Source organism: Theropithecus gelada, chromosome 20 (assembly GCF_003255815.1).
Source record: "Theropithecus gelada isolate Dixy chromosome 20, Tgel_1.0, whole genome shotgun sequence".
NCBI classification, from domain to species: domain Eukaryota; kingdom Metazoa; phylum Chordata; class Mammalia; order Primates; family Cercopithecidae; genus Theropithecus; species Theropithecus gelada.
This window is the reverse complement of record NC_037688.1, coordinates 47352245-47367491: the sequence shown is the minus strand read 5'-3', so window position 1 is coordinate 47367491 and position 15247 is coordinate 47352245. Positions and strand designations below refer to the sequence as shown.

The following is a 15247-nucleotide window of genomic DNA, read 5'->3' as shown; positions in this document are numbered from 1 at the left end:
GCGGCCGCGTCCCTTCCGGCGGTCCGCTGCTCGGGCGGCTCCCGCACCCGCGCCGGCTGCGTTCCGGGCTCCCAGGCGCCCGCCCCGCCCCTCGGCTGCCGCCGCCGCCTCCCCCGCCCGGCGCCATGGCCGCTGCGGCCGGGGACGGCACGGTGAAGCCGCTGCAGAGCGCCATGAAGTTGGCCAACGGGGCCATCGAGCTGGACACCGGCAACCGGCCCCGGGTGAGGCGGGGCGGGGGCGGGGCTTGGCCGCCGAGGGTGGCCCCTGGAGGGACCCCCGCCCCGGGAGGGCGAGGACTGGGCCGGCTCGGGCTGGGGACGCGGGGGCAGGCGCCAACGGGGACCCCCCGCGGTTCCCGGGCGAGGACGGGGGCGGGGCGCAGCCGGGCGTGCGGTGACCTTGGACAGCTCAGATCCTGCCGGCCTCGGCTTTGCAGTCCGCTCGCTGAGCCGGCGCATGAGAGCCTGGGCTCCAGCTGTTGAGGAGATGCAGCGGGAGAGTCCCCAGGCCACCTTCCAAAACCCGTGTGACGAGCAGGTCCATGCGTTCGTGCACTTTTCTGGGCAGAGATGGTAGATTTAATCCGGTTGCCACAGGGGACGGAATCCAGAGAAGGCCACATGCCCGCTCGTTTGTGAGACTTTGCAGTCGCCTTAGGAAGGAAAAGCAGGCCGGAGGGGTGTGGCCCGTTTCTGAGATGGGGCCGAATCTAAGGTTGGCGACCAGGTGGAGAAGCCGGCTCAGCCACGCCCGGCTGCCCACGGAGGGAAGGAGCCTGCCTGTGCCTAGGAGAGGCCTCGTTCCTGAATCTGCCGCTTTCCCCAAGTTGGTTTTTAGAGCAGCAGGTGCCCCCACAAGTCAGAAATCCTGCCTGGATTGTATTTTGTCTTTTTCTCTGAGGCGTAGACTTAAAGATAGGTAACTTAACAGCTAGGGATAAAACAAACACACCATATTGCTGGGCGCGGTCGCTCACGCCTGTAATCCTAACACTTTAGGAGGCCTAGGCGGCGGATCACCTGAGGTCAGGCGTTCGAGACCAACCTGGCCAACGCGGTGAAACCCCGTCTCTACTAAGAATACAAAAATTAGCCAGGCGTGGCAGTGCACACCTGTAATCCTAGCTACTTGGGACGCTGAGTAGGAGAATCACTTGAATCCGGGAGGCGGAGGTTGCAATGACTCGAGATCCTGCCACTGTCCTCCAATCTGGGCGACAGAGTGAGACTCTGTCTCAACAAAACAAACCACCATACTGTGGTTCCGATGACCTGCACCTTGTCAGAGGGGTCACACGGCCTTGAAACGTAACATTCACATGTTCTAGGCTCCTGTGTACACTGGGAATACGTAACTCAGGGGTTCTGGGAAAGGGATTTCTCAGAACTTAAGCCGGGAAGTGATTTGAAAACTTCCAGTATCACTCCCTCTATCCTCTCAGGAAGTATTTTTTTAAGCCACTGAGTGAATCACCCTTGAGTTGCACAAGAAGGAAACGCCGCACAGAGTGAAAAATGACAGCAAACTGCTGAGGTCACTTCCCCAGGCCCACTGAATGAGAACATCAGTTCCTGTGCTGGAGAGAAAGGCAGTGAGAGGAGAAAGTGAGGTCCAGCTCGTCCCTGGCTCGCTCTCTCTCTCAGGTTCTGATGTGTTTTCCAAGTCTGCAGAGCAGTGATGCTGCCTGTGCCCCAGGCAGAAAACCGTGTTCCGGCTGCAGCCAACCACTGCAGGCTCAATGTCTCTGGTGTATCTCAGAGATAAGCAGGTGGTGGGTGTTCCTTGCTTATCCCACAAGGGGACCCGTAAGGAATGATGGAGTCACTTCCCTCCACAGGCCTGACCCCACTGTTCTCTTTCCTGGACACAGGAGGCATACACAGAATACCTGAGGACCATCCACTATATCTCCCAGGCGTTACTGGAAGAAGTGGAGACCACTAAAGGTACGGCTCAGCCGGCCGGGCGTGGTGGCTCATGCCTGTAATCCCACCACTGTGGGAAGCAGAGGCGGGCGGATCACCTGAGGTCAGGAGTTCGAGACCAACCTGGCCAACGTGGCGAAGCCCCGTCTCTACTAAAAATACAAAAAGTAGCTGGCCGTGGTGGCGGGCACCTGTAATCACAGCTACTCGGGAGCGTGAGGCAGAAGAATCACTTGAACCCAGGAGGCGTAGGCTGCAGTGAGCCGAGATCACCCCATTGTACTCCAGCCTGGGCAACAAGAGCGAAACTCCTCAAAAAAAAAAAAAAAAAAAAAAAAAAGTCATGGCTAAGGCCTGCTGCTCCCTCCACGCTGGACAAATTGTGGGCAGCCTAGGCCGGGCGTGGTGGCTCACGCCTGTAATCCTACTACTTTGGGAGGCCGAGGCAGGCGGATCACAAGGTCAAGAGATCGAGACCATCCTGGCTAACACGGTCAAACCCTGTCTGTACTAAAAATACAAAAAAGCTGGGTGTGGTGGCAGGCGCCTGTTGTCCCAGCTACTCGGGAGGCTGAGGCAGGAGAATGGCGTGAACCTGGGAGGTAGAGCTTGCAGTGAGCCGAGATCACACCACTGCACTCCAGCCTGGGCAATGGAGCCAAACTCCATCTCAAAAAAAAAAAAAAAAAAAAAAAATTGTGGGCAGCCTAGCCATTGATGAGTGCCAGGCTTCAGGGGGGTCTCCTGTATCCTTCCAGCCTGACCATCTGTAGCAGGTAGACCGGCCCACACTCAGTGTGATATAGTGGCAGGAAGGGACGAGTGTTGTGGGTAAGAGGATGGAGATTGGGGTGTGGCAAGACACTGGGTCCAGTGAGTGGCACAGAGGTGGGGCAGCATTCCAACAGTGAGGTGTGCAAAGGCCCTGAAATAGGAGTGGGTGGGGTGGGGCTGTGTGCATGCCTTGGGTGGAACTGGGGCTGTTCTGGTGTGAAGGGAAACTTGAAGAGGCTTTGAGGGAGAGACCAGCCTGGAAGCGGAGCCTCAGGTGAGGACTGAAGATGGCAGTGGCCGGACCACCCAGGATGGGAGCAGTAAACGGTCTGTAGATGTGTCCTGAGGGTGGAACAGAACAGACTTGCAGGAGGCACATGGTGACAGGAGCAGACTGGCGAGGGGGGGAACAGAAAGTTCCATGATGAACACATTAACTTTGAGGGGGCCACCAGCCACTGGACATAGGAGCACAGAGGTCAGGTGGAGCTAACAGTTGCCCCAGCTCCCTAGGGAGCCAGTGAGCTCAGCTGAGCTCTGGCGCTCCAAGATTGAGGAGTTGGGTGGAGGAGTGGCAGAGGATCCCCTGGGGAGAGCAAAGTGCCAGAAGACAGAGGAGCGCCTGTGGCCCACCATATCTGGCAAGGTGGGGATGGGTAAGGGCAGTTTCCGAAATCAGGGCCAGATAAGAAAATGGGAGTCTGTGAGAAGTTTTCTGTGAAAGGCAGCAGGGAGGTGGGTCAGGCGCTGGGGCAGTGGGTCCAGGGGTGAGTCACAGAGGCAGCTCCCACGTGTGCAGAAGGGCTGCGTGAGCAGGCCCGTGGTCACATGCAGAGGTGCTCCATGCCAAGCCTACAGGAAGGCAGGACTTTAGGGACACAGCCAGTGGGAGACGGGTGAGACAGTTCCCCTCAGCACGTCCTTGTCTCTGTAAAACAGCCACTTCCCATTTAGGGTCTAGGCTCTGACAGGCCTTGATGAGGGACACACAGACTTAGCAGGCTCAGGAGGCAAAACCAGGGCAGATGATTAGAGATGAGTGGGTGGGGGGCTTGCCCGGGGTCCACGGTGGGGCAGGGGGCTTGCCTGGAGTCCATGAGGGATAGTCGGCTTGCCCGGGGTCAGTGGGGAGTGGAAGGGGCAGTGGGCTTGCCCAGGGTCCATGGGGGGCAGTGGGCTTGCCCGGGGGCAGTGAGGGGTTGGGGGGCAGTGGGCTTGCCTGGCTTTTCCATTGCCTCATTTTATCTCAGCAATAGGTAACGGTGATAGAGCCAACTGTGACCAGCCTTCTTGTCCCTCCTCCAGAAGCTAGGGAGACTGTGCCCCCGGACACCTCCAAGATGCTGAAGCTAGCACAGCAGTGTCTGGAGAGGGCCCAGTCAACGGCCACCAAGCTTGGTGGGTCTCCTGCAGTAGGCGGCTCTCCTGGGGCATCCCCCAAGCCTGCATCTCCTCTGTGGGATGTGGGCCCACCGCCTGACCTCTGGCTGCCAATGGCTTGCAGGGAAAACACGCCTGAAGGCCACCATGCCTGCCGCTGCTCCCATCCCCCAGCCTGCCGGCAGACACCGCCGCGTCTACTCCGATGAGGGAGGGAAGCTCTCTCCTTTTCTGCCACCCGAGATCTTCCAGAAGCTTCAGGGGGCAGAGTCACAAAGCTCTAAGAAGTAAGATGGGCAAGACGGGAGTTGGGCTGAGCCTGGGATTGGGTTTTTGAGGCTGAGGAAGATGAGGTGATCACAGTGAATTTTTTAAAATGGGTCCCGGAATGGGAATATCCTCTTGCCTGATACAGCCAAATGCAGGCTGGGCACGGTGGCTCACGCCTGTAATCCCAGCACTGTGGGAGGCCGAGGCGAGCAGATCACCTGAGGTCAGGAGTTCCTGACCGGCTTGGCCAACATGGGGAAACCCTGTCTTTACTAAAAATACAAAAATTAGCTGGCTGTGGTGGCGTGCACCTGTAATCCCAGCTACTTGGGAGACTGAGTCAGGGGAATCACTTGAGTCTGGAAGGTGGAGGTTGCAGTGAGCCGAGATCACGCCATTGCACTCCAGCCTGGGCAACAAGAGCAAAACGCCATCTCAAAAAAAAAAAAAAAAAAAAAATTAGGCATAGTGGTGTGCCCCTGTAGTCCCAGCTACTAGGGAGGCTGAGGTGGGAGGGTGGGAGGCTCACTGGAGCCTGACAGGTTGAGGGTGCAGCCGTAATGGTGCCAGTGCACTCCAGCCTGGGCAACAAAACGAGACTCGAATAAAAAAAAAAATTAGCTGGGAACAAGAATAAATTACATATATATGTCTAAGTACATGCATACGTACAAAAGTGAGCAGACAAGTTTATAATAGCATAGCAGACATAGCTGAAGAGCAAATTCATGTATTGGAAAAAAGGTCAAAAGATATCCAGAATGAATCACAGAAACAAAAATTAAAGACAGAAAACAAGAGATGGAGCTGGGCGCGGTGGCTTACGCCTGTAATCCCAGCACTTTGGGAGGCCAAGGCAGGCGGATCACAAGGTCAGAAGTTCGAGACCAGCCTGGCCAATATGGTGAAACCCCGTCTCTACTAAAAATACAAAAATTGGCTGGGCGCGGTGGCTCAAGCCTGTAATCCCAGCACTTTGGGAGGCCGAGACGGGCGGATCACGAGGTCGGGAGATCGAGACCATCTTGGCTAACACGGTGAAACCCCATCTCTACTAAAAAAAAAAAAATACAAAAAACTAGCTGGGCGAGGTGACGGGCGCCTGTAGTCCCAGCTACTCGGGAGGCTGAGGCAGGAGAATGGCCTAAACCCGGGAGGCAGAGCTTGCAGTGAGCTGAGATCTGGCCACTGCACCCCAGCCTGGGCGACAGAGCGAGATTCTGTCTCCAAAAAAAGAAAAAAGAAAAAAACAATGTATTATTCATGATTTTTGCTAAGTAAAATCATAATAAAAATGTTCTTTCCAAAGAATTTAAGAAAACAAGGANAAAAAAAAAAAAAAAAAAAAAAAAATTAGCTGGGCGTGGTGGCGGGTGCCTGTAGTCCCAGCTACTAGGGAGGCTGAGGCAGGAGAATCGCTTGAACCCAGGAGGCGGAGGTTGCCATGAACCTAGATCATACCAGTGCACTCCAGCCTGGGTGACAGAGTGAGACTATGTCACACACACACACAAAAAGAGAGAGATGGAAGCCTAACGTGTTCACTGGAGTTCCAGAAAGAAAATGGGAGAGAGGCATTATTAGACGTTAGAATGGCAGACAGTTGTCTAGAACATCATGATGAAAAATACAGACACAAATGCAAAAAGCCCAATGAATCCCAAGTGGGAGAGACAAGAAGGGCCCACTCTGTCCCTGCTGTGGTGGCGCCTGGCTTCCCAGTCACCTCGTTTCTGCAAGTGTGGCTTCAGGGCAGGGTGGCCAGGAGCCAGGCTCTGTCTTTCCTCCTCCTTGTCCCCACCACCACCCTCTACTGTCCCTGACAGTAGGAAGGTAAGAGGGACGGAAGCTTTCAAGGTGGAGTGGCTGTTAGGAACTGTCTAAAGGAGGTAGAACACTTCTTCCTTTCACGGGTCACAGACTGTTCTAGCCGTTTGACCCATATAGTGCCTTTAAAGCAGGGGTGTCCAATCTGTTACCTTCCCTGGGCCGCGCTGGAAGAACTTAGGCCACACATAAAATACATTAACACTAACGATAGCCGATGAGTTTAAAAAAAATTTGAAAGGCCGGGCTCAGTGGCTCATGCCTGTAATCCCAGCACTTTGGAAAGCCAAGGCTGGCGAATTACCTGAGGTCACGAGTTCGAGATCAGCCTGGCCAACATGATGAAACCCCCCCATCTTTACTAAAAACTATAAAAATTAGCTGGGCATGGTGGCACACACCTGTAATCCCAGCTACTTGGGAAGCTGAGGCAGGAGAATCACTTGAACCCAGGAGGCGGAGGTTTCAGTGAGCCGAGATTGTGCCACTGCACTCCAACCTGAGCAACAGAATGAGACTCTGTCTCAAAAAAACAAACAAAAAAAATTGCAAAAAAACAGGTTTTTTTTGTTGTTTTTTTTTTTGAGACACAGTCTCTGTCATCCAGGCTGGCATGCAGGCACATGCTACCACGCCCGGCCAATTTTTGGTATTTTTTGTTTTTTTTTTTTTTTGAGATGGAGTCTTGCTCTGTCGCCCAGGCTGGAGTGCAGTGGCCGGATCTCAGCTCACTGCAAGCTCCGCCTCCCGGGTTTACGCCATTCTCCTGCCTCAGCCTCCCTAGTAGCTGGGACTACAGGCGCCCGCCACCTCGCCCGGCTAGTTTTTTGTATTTTTAGTAGAGACGGGGTTTCACCGTATTAGCCAGGATGGTCTCGATCTCCTGACCTCGTGATCCACCCGTCTCGGCCTCCCAAAGTGCTGGGATTACAGGCTTGAGCCACCGCGCCCGGCCCAATTTTTGGTATTTTTAATAGAGACTGGGTTTCAACATGTTAGCCAGCATGGTCTCAATCTCCTGACCTCGTGATCTGCCCGCCTTGTCCTCCCAAAGTGCTGGGATTACAGGCGTGAGCCACTGTGCCCGGCCCCCAGTGATGTTTTAAGGAAGTTTAGGAATTTGTGTTGGGCCACATTCAAAGTCATCCAGCCCTCGGGTTGTTGCACAAGCGTGCTTTAACAAGATTCATGCTGTTGCCAAACACATATAACTGATCTCCATAGAAGTCCAGTGGTCCAGCTTCTCTTGAAAAGCCAAAAGTCCTGGCAATACCAAAACCTGTTTTGTTGTTGTTGTTGTTGTTTTTAACGTTTTTTGTTTTGGTTTTGGTTTTTTGAGACAGAATCTCGCTCTATCACCCCGGCTCAAGTGCAGCGGCCAGATTTCGGTTCACTGCAACCTCGCCTCCCGGGATCAAGCAGTTCTGCCTCAGCCTCCCGAGTCGATGGGATTACAAGTGTGCACCATCAAGCCCAGCTAATTTTTGTATTTTTAGTGGAGATGGGCTTTCACCATGTTGGCCAGGCTGGTCTCGAACTCCTGACCTCAGGTGATCCGCCTGGCCTCAGCCTCCTAAAGTGCTGGGATTACAGGCAGGAGCCACTGCACCTGGCCAAAATCTGGGTCTTGGAAGAGGAAGCAAGAAGGGGCAGATGTTGCAGCCCAGGCCAGATAGCTAACCCTCACCTCCTGGCCTCAGAGCAATCGGGAGGATGAGAGAGGCTCCTCTGGTGGCCAGACACCACTGGGCTTCCTGGGGTCTAGAGGTCTAGACAGCAGCTCTGTCACATTTCCAGAGAGCTGACGCCACTGGAGGAGGCCTCCCTGCAGAATCAGAAGCTGAAGGCTGCGTATGAGGCCCGAATGGCCCGGCTAGACCCCAGCCAGGCCATGCAGAAGACATCCCTGGTGAGTGGGGGGCCACAGAGGGCCTGGGGGTGCGTCGGCGCGGTGTGTGTGGGGCGTCGGTCTTACTCCCTCCTTCCCCGCCCAGACCCTCTCTCTACAGCGGCAGATGATGGAGAACCTAGTGATCGCCAAAGCCCGGGAGGAGACAGCACCCTTTCTGACCACCCGAGGGGAAACTCGGTGTGGCTTTGAGCCAAGGGCAGAGAAGGGGACAGCGAGGGGGGCGGAGGTTCCAGGGTCGGGGTACAGGGCTTAGGGGCTTCCCGCTTTGCAGAGGCATGGCCTCAGGGGAAGGTCCTCACCCCCATCCCCCAGGCTCTCTGGCTCGGCCCTCCTGGCTTCAGCGCAGGCTGCCTTCTGCCCCAGAAGCCTCACCTGGGGACAGCTCCTCATTGAGGGGGGCGGTCCCTGTGACGTCTCGGCCTCTCGGGGTGTGGGACGGGGTTGGGAACCGAGGGCCCGCTCAGATCCGACGCTCGGCCCCTTGACTCTGCACCCAGCTCCAGAGAAAGATGGAGGAGCGCCGGCTGCGGCTCCAGGAGGCCGCCAACAGGTGGGATTCCTGCCCGCCCCTGGGGCGGCTGCGGGGAGGGCCTGGCCCGGGGACCCACCACGTGCCTTTCTCCCCAGGAGGTTTTGCAGCCAGGTCGCCTTGACCCCGGAGGAACGGGAGCAGCGGGCCCTTTACGCCGCCGTCCTGGAGTACGAGCAGGACCACGTGCGTCCCCCTCCGGCCCAGGCTTTGTAGGAGGATCCCGGCGAGGGGGCGGGGCCAGAGCCGAGTGGGAGGGCCCAGCGAGGGGGCGGGGCCAGAGCCGAGTGTGAGGGCCCAGTGAGGGGGCGGGGCCAGAGCCGAGTGGGAGGGCCCAGTGAGGGGGCGGGGCCAGAGTCGCGTGGGAGGGCCCGGCGAGGGGGCGGGGCCAGAGCCGAGTGGGAGGGCCCAGCGAGGGGGCGGGGCCAGGGCTGCGTGGGGGCGGGGTTTGGCGAGGGGGCCAGACCAGGGGTCGCGTGGGAGGGTCCCAGCGAGGAGGGAGGGTCCCATTGTGGGAGGTCCCAGCAAGGGAGCAGGGCCAGGTTCACCTAAGGTCTCCCTCAGGTGTGGGGGGGGGCGGGGGCGGGTCGCGGGGCGCTGGCGCTGGGTTTCGTGCACCCGGGACGGGCTCCCACAGTCTCTAGGGGTCGGCATTGGTGGGAGGTGAGGCGCGTCCGGTCGTGGCGGACCCACCGTGCTTTCCTTCAAGGCCACTTGTCCCATAGGACTGGCCGAAGCACTGGAAGGCCAAGCTCAAGAGGAGCCCGGGGGACCTGTCACTCGTGACCAGCCTGGTCTCACACCTGCTCAGGTAGCTGGGCCTTCAGGCCCCGCAGAGCCCCTGCGCACCGGCCTTGGGCGCCTCTCCCTGGTGCCAGGTGCCGGAGAGGGGCTGGACTGACCCAGGGACCCTGTGCCCCGGCCACGTGGACACCGCAGCTCCCTTTGCGCCGGGGGCGTTTCTCGGCTTCTCTAACCTCCCCAGCGCGGGCGGGGGCAGACTTTCCAACATTCACTGTCAGGAGGTAACGCGAGTCACTTCTCTGAGACCGGGCGTAGCGCAGCGCCTGTGGATGCCACGGGGCGGCCGGGGCTGGCCGCGTTCTCACGCCCTCCTCTCCCGCAGCCTCCCCGACCACCCGATCGCGCAGCTCCTGAGGCGGCTGCAGTGCGCCGTGTACAGCGCCCTGTACCCCGCCGTGAGCAGAGCAGCCGCGCCAGCCCCGGGCTGCTGCCCCCAGACCCCCAACCCCGGAAGCCGACGGCTGCGGCCCTCGCAGAGCCTCCATTGCATGCTGTCCCCGCCCGAGCCCAGCGCGGCCCCGAGGCCCCAGGACTGCCCCCCCACGCCCCCACTCCAGCCCGGCCCCGTGGGGCCTCCCTCGCCCCTGGGGGACACCGCATCTGGATTGCCGGACAAGGACAGCTCATTCGAGGACCTGGAGCAGTTCCTGGGGACGTCTGAGCGGCAGGGCCAGGGCCGTGGGGTGCAGCCGGAGCCCCAGCTGCAGCAGCTGAAGAGCGCGGTGGAGGAGATCCACAACGCCATCGGTGAGGCCAGGCCCTCACTGGGAGAGCGGCCGCAGCTCTTCACCCCTGCTTGCTGGTCCATTTCAAGCTTGTTTGGGGAAGGGTCTGTCGATCAGAGCCTCTGATCAGACTCATGTCCACCCAGCCTATGCCTCAGCCCTTCTCATTTTGGAAATAGACTGGTAGCGACGGGGTTTCACCATGTTGGTCAAGCTGTTCTCAAACTCATGACCTCAGGTGATCTGCCCACCTCGGCCTCCCAAAGTGCTGGGATTACAGGTGTGAGCCACCGCGCCCGGCCTAGAGTTTTCTAAGAACCAGTGAGGGCGGCCCGACAGCCTCCCTGGCGGCGATCTCGCTGTGCTGCCCACACACTGAGGAACTTGGCCAGGGTCCCCACCCACAGGGGTTGATTCTAAAGTCTCCCCTGGTCCCTGCGGTTTTGGGTAAAGGCCTTTTTGAGAAAGGGATCATTCTCCAGTGTTTTCTCAGGCTGCTGGCCCAACAGGGCAGCAGCCGTAGGTGACAGTTTCTGGTCCCAGACTCCCTGCCCTGGGCCAGGAGGGTCAGGGGTGGGTGCAGGAGGCTTGAAGGCGGTGGAAAGAGGACCAGACAGGGCCCTCTCCCCTCTGCTCCTGGACACTGCCAGTTGGTCTGCCTCTCGGAGAGCTTGCTTGGGTGGAAGAAGGCCCCATGGCTTAGAGCCACTTGACCCGGCAGGGGAGGAACCTATGTGGACGTGTCTGGCTCTGTTCCCAGCAGACAGGCTGCTCTCGCTGACCCTTCTGGCCTTTGAAGGCCTAAACACAGCTGCCTCCAAGGACCGCTGCCTGGCATGCATTGAGGAGCCCTTTTTCTCCCCGCTGTGGCCTCTGCTGCTGGCCCTGTACAGGTATGGGCCCAGCCGTACAACCGTGTGGCCTGGTGTCTCCCAGGAGGCCTGCCCTGCTCCCTGCCACTGTCTGCTCCCCTCAATGCCCCCTAGCCTGTGGCTTTCCCTGAGGCCATCCTCAGGCGCTTCCAGTTTGCAGGTAGGACTGTGGGCACCCTCCCGTGCCTGGCGTCTTGCGAACACTGGGGCTCTTTGCTTGGGATACATCGTCAGTTTTCTCCAGGCCTGAGCTCCAGCCACAGCCCTGCTTCTGTCCCCGGGGCAAGGTCCCTGGGGCAGCTTAGCCTGGTCTCTCTCTGCCCCAGGAGTGTGCACCGAGCCCGGGAGGCTGCCCTGAGCAGGAGCATGGAGCTCTACAGGAATGCACCCCCCACCGCCATTGGCATCCCCACCAAGCTCCTCCCCCAGAACCCTGAGGCCAAGGGGGCCACTGGCTACCCCTACTGCGCCGCGGCCCAGGAGCTTGGACTGCTGGTCCTGGAGAGCTGCCCCCAGAAGAAGCTGGAGTGCATAGGTCAGCAGGGGGAGGGGCAGGCTCCCATCCCAGTAGGTGACCTGGAGCCTGTGTCTTCACCACTGAGCTTCTCTTGTCACGTGCCGGTGGGGAGCGGGGAGACCAGGACAAAAGTGGAGTCTGAGCAGTGTCCCCAGGGTCACCGCAGCTCTTCCCAGCCCTGTACACCAGGATGTGGGCGGGTGGGTGGGCGAGGTATAAGGGGTGGCTCAGGCTGCCCCTGAAACCCTGCCTGTGGCGCAGTGCGGACCCTGCGGCTCATCTGTGTCTGCGCAGAAGACTACTGCCCCACGCCGGAGGCCACACCCCAGGCCGGGCCCCAGCCCATCGCTGCAGCTGCCATGTGAGTCCCAGGAGGGTGAGGTGTGGCCAGGGAGGAAGGGCCATAGAAAGGCAATGGTCACAGGAGGGACTGTCTTCCTGCCCCTTAGCCTCGTGCCAGCCGGCTGCACTGTACAAGCAGGAGGGGCCGTGTGGGCCCAGCCCTGGCTCCGCAGTGCAGTTGAGGGACAGCCTCACCACACCCAGGGGGCTTCCTGTGCCTCGGGACAGGAGGGCACAGAGATTGCGGCCAGCACGGCCAGGATGGCTCCACAGCTGCTGGGTTTGTGGAGTGAGAGGCCCCTGGCCCCAACCCACGGCCACTGTGCCCTCCCCACAGTGGTGCCGACGACCTGCTGCCCATCCTGTCCTTCGTGGTGCTAAGGAGCGGCCTCCCTCAGCTGGTGTCAGAGTGCGCGGCCCTGGAGGAGTTCATCCATGAGGGGTAGAGCCCGGCGGGGGCAGGGCGGGGGTCTCTGTGGGAAGAGCAGGGACCTCATCCCTCAACCTAAACGGTGGTTGTCAGTGGCATCTGGGAGGGCAGCGTGTGGCTCCGTCACAGCCACGCCTTTGGACAGCCCCAGTGGGTCTACCTGTGCAGAGTGCCTGCTGCCACATGTCCCGTGCCTTCGCTTAGCTCAGCCTCTCCCCAACAGCAGGAGCTGGGGGCTGCCCCAAGCAACATCTGCCTGGGGAGGGGACGGTCAGGGGATTGAGGGGCATCCCTGGCTCTGCCGTCCAAGTACAAGCACAGAGTGGCTGGGAAAGGCCCCCTCTAGCCCAGCCGCCCTGACAGCCCCACCTGCGCACCCTCAGCACCCAGATCCTGAACTGGGAGGGCAGACAGTGCCGTTTGGAGGGCCGGGGGTGTCCCACTGTTCCTCCAGATGACACCGGCTGCCCCTGCCATCCGTGCAGGTACCTAATCGGAGAGGAGGGCTACTGCCTGACATCACTGCAGAGTGCCCTGAGCTACGTGGAGCTGCTGCCCCAGGGAGGCCTGGCCAAGTAGTAGAGCCAGACCCCAGGGCCCCTGCAGGGCCCGGCCTCGCCTCCCAGGGCCATCTCTCCTGCACCTAGAGCCACGGGGTCTACTGAGGACCATCCTGGAGCCTCACGCTGCTCTGCACACGGCGCAGGCTTGTCCACTGTGGTGTACTCTCCAGCTCTTGCCCCTTCCCCACCTCACATCTAACCCTGGAGCTTGGGGTTGGCACCTCTGCCCCAATAGAGTGGGGCTGAATCAGCTCCAGGAGGAACCTGCTCACCTGTGCAGGCCTCAGAGAGGCCCCGAGAAGGGAAGCTGCAGGCTCTGGTGGGTGCGGGCTCAGCGATGAGCATCTGGCTGGGTTTGCTCAGAGCCTCACTGGGGCAGCTCCTGGGGAGCGTCAGGGAAGAGAGGTCCCTGAGCCAGCCAGCGGTGGAGACGGCAGTCCAGTTTCTGTCCCCTGTGACCCCTAGAAGGGGAGTTGTAGCCCCATGAACTAGTTTCTTGTCTGGATCAGGAACAAGGGCCGGCTGGTGCCTAGGGTGCACCTGGTGGGAGGCTGTGCTGTTTGCTGATGGACAGGGACATCCCTGCGGGGTCCAGGGCTCTGAGCCCAGGACATTCCCTGCCCCTTGCTCACCTTGTCTGTGGGCCGTGAACATTCCGGGACCCTGGGCATCTTCTCCAGGTCCGTGCAGCCCAAGGGTCAGCCCTCTTTAACTGTCACATGCTGCCCCCACCCAGCCTGAAATAAAGAGGTCACTGCTGTGCTTTGCCGTGTGGCTCCCTGAATCCCCACCCCACTGGCCAGGCAGCACAACCACCCCTGCTGCCCACGGCAGAGGCCGCTGAGGATGTGGGGGAAGGAGCCACAGCCCAGCCCCAAACCAAGCCTGGCCCCACCTCTTGAGCATCTGTCAGCCTCCAAGACCCTCTGGATAGAAGCAGGATCCTCTTGGGGCTGTTCCTGGCCAGGCAGGTGTGGGCTTCACCCTCTTGGACAGGAGAGCTCCGCAGGGCATCAGTGGGTGGGAAGGAGGGAGGTGAGGCTGGGGTCCTAGGTCATCACTGGGGACCTAAGCCCAGAGCAGTCACCCGAGGGTCTTGGGAATCATCACCGTTCTGTGCATGGGGACACAAATGCTCTGAGGTGCACAGAAGGCCGCCGTGAACAGCATCTGCCAGGGGGGTGTGGGCAGATCAGGATGTAGTGTTCCTCAAGAAAGGCACCGCCAGCAGCTTGAGATGACATGAGGAGGCAGGTGGCAGGGCTGGTGGGGTGGAGGTCCCAGCCCTCGATGCTACCAGGAGCTGGCTGTGGGGCAGTGTCGCTGTCCTCGGAAACAGTCTTAAAAGCAGTAGTTGTGGACGTCGCTGAGATGCTCTGTGCTTGCACCCTCAGGAGTGGCTGGTTTACCCCCGAGGACCCCGTGGGGAGACAGAAGAAGTGTCTCTGGGTGGGGGCAGAGCTGGAGCATCTGTCCTAGCCCTCGATGTGAACCCCAGCTGGCCATGGTGCCTTGGAGCTTGGGTAGGGTCCCTGCTCCGGCCTCAGTGTTGGGTGTCTAGAAGATGGGATTTTAAAGCCTGCTTCATGGAATGGTGGAGATGAGCTGTGTCTTGAACAAATCCTGGCATGGGAGCACCTGCTGGTTTGGCATCGGGCCACACCTGCAGCCTGAGCACTTTGGGGGCCGGGAACGTCCCGGCTCAGCTGTCTCCCTGGCACTGAGAGCCGGCACTTTGGGGGCCGGGAACGTCCCGGCTCGGCTGTCTCCCTGGCACTGAGAGCCGGCAGACGTGTTCAGGTGCTGCTGCTTGCTGTGCAACTTTGCCCTCTCTGAGCTTGCGGCTCCCCCATAAGACAGGAATTATTAATATAATTCCTTTTAGAAATCCTACAAATAAAGAAAAAACTAAGAGCCCCAATTAGAAAAACAGCAGAAGCTGGCCAGGCATCATAGCTCACACCTGTAATCCCAGCACTTTGGGAGGCCAAGGTGGGCGGATCACGAGGTCAGGAGATTGAGACCATCCTGGCTAACAAGGTAAAACCATGTCTCTACTGAAAATAAAAAATTAGCGGGTCATGGTGGCAGGCGCCTGTAGTCCCAGCTACAGCTACTCGGGAGGCTGAGGCAGGAGAATGGTGTGAACCCGGGAGGCGGAGCTTGCAGTGAGCCAAGATCGCGTCTGCACTCCAGCCTGGGCGACAGAATCATGTCTCCCTAAATTCCAGTGTTGAGATCTGAACCCCCAGGACCTCAATGGGACTGTGTTTGGAGACAGGCTGTCTACAGAGGTGATGATGTTAAAGTAGGTCACCAGGGTACCTGCTGTCTATAGTTGGTGCCAACTGTCGGCTGGGACCTCAGGGCTGTC

General features: G+C 59.3%; 1 protein-coding gene and 1 long non-coding RNA gene across 2 annotated transcripts; one reads left to right on the top strand and one right to left on the bottom strand.

Annotated features, from left to right (window-relative positions):
* Positions 1 to 6: 6 nt before the first annotated feature.
* Positions 7 to 13636, top strand: VPS9D1 (VPS9 domain containing 1). The gene is made up of 15 exons (XM_025369503.1): positions 7 to 224; positions 1874 to 1949; positions 4008 to 4100; positions 4207 to 4369; positions 7977 to 8088; positions 8174 to 8236; positions 8589 to 8641; positions 8719 to 8806; positions 9346 to 9431; positions 9747 to 10171; positions 10913 to 11042; positions 11348 to 11556; positions 11800 to 11899; positions 12218 to 12322; positions 12796 to 13636. Exons 1-15 carry the CDS (start codon positions 126 to 128, stop codon positions 12887 to 12889), a joined length of 1896 nt encoding a protein of 631 aa, XP_025225288.1. The 5' UTR covers positions 7 to 125; the 3' UTR covers positions 12890 to 13636.
* LOC112613751 lies at positions 4064 to 8832 on the bottom strand. Its single transcript, XR_003117007.1, has 3 exons — positions 8464 to 8832; positions 7867 to 8004; positions 4064 to 4360 (listed from the first exon to the last, which is right to left on the bottom strand). It is a non-coding gene; the product is annotated as an uncharacterized LOC112613751 (long non-coding RNA).
* Positions 13637 to 15247: the final 1611 nt, after the last annotated feature.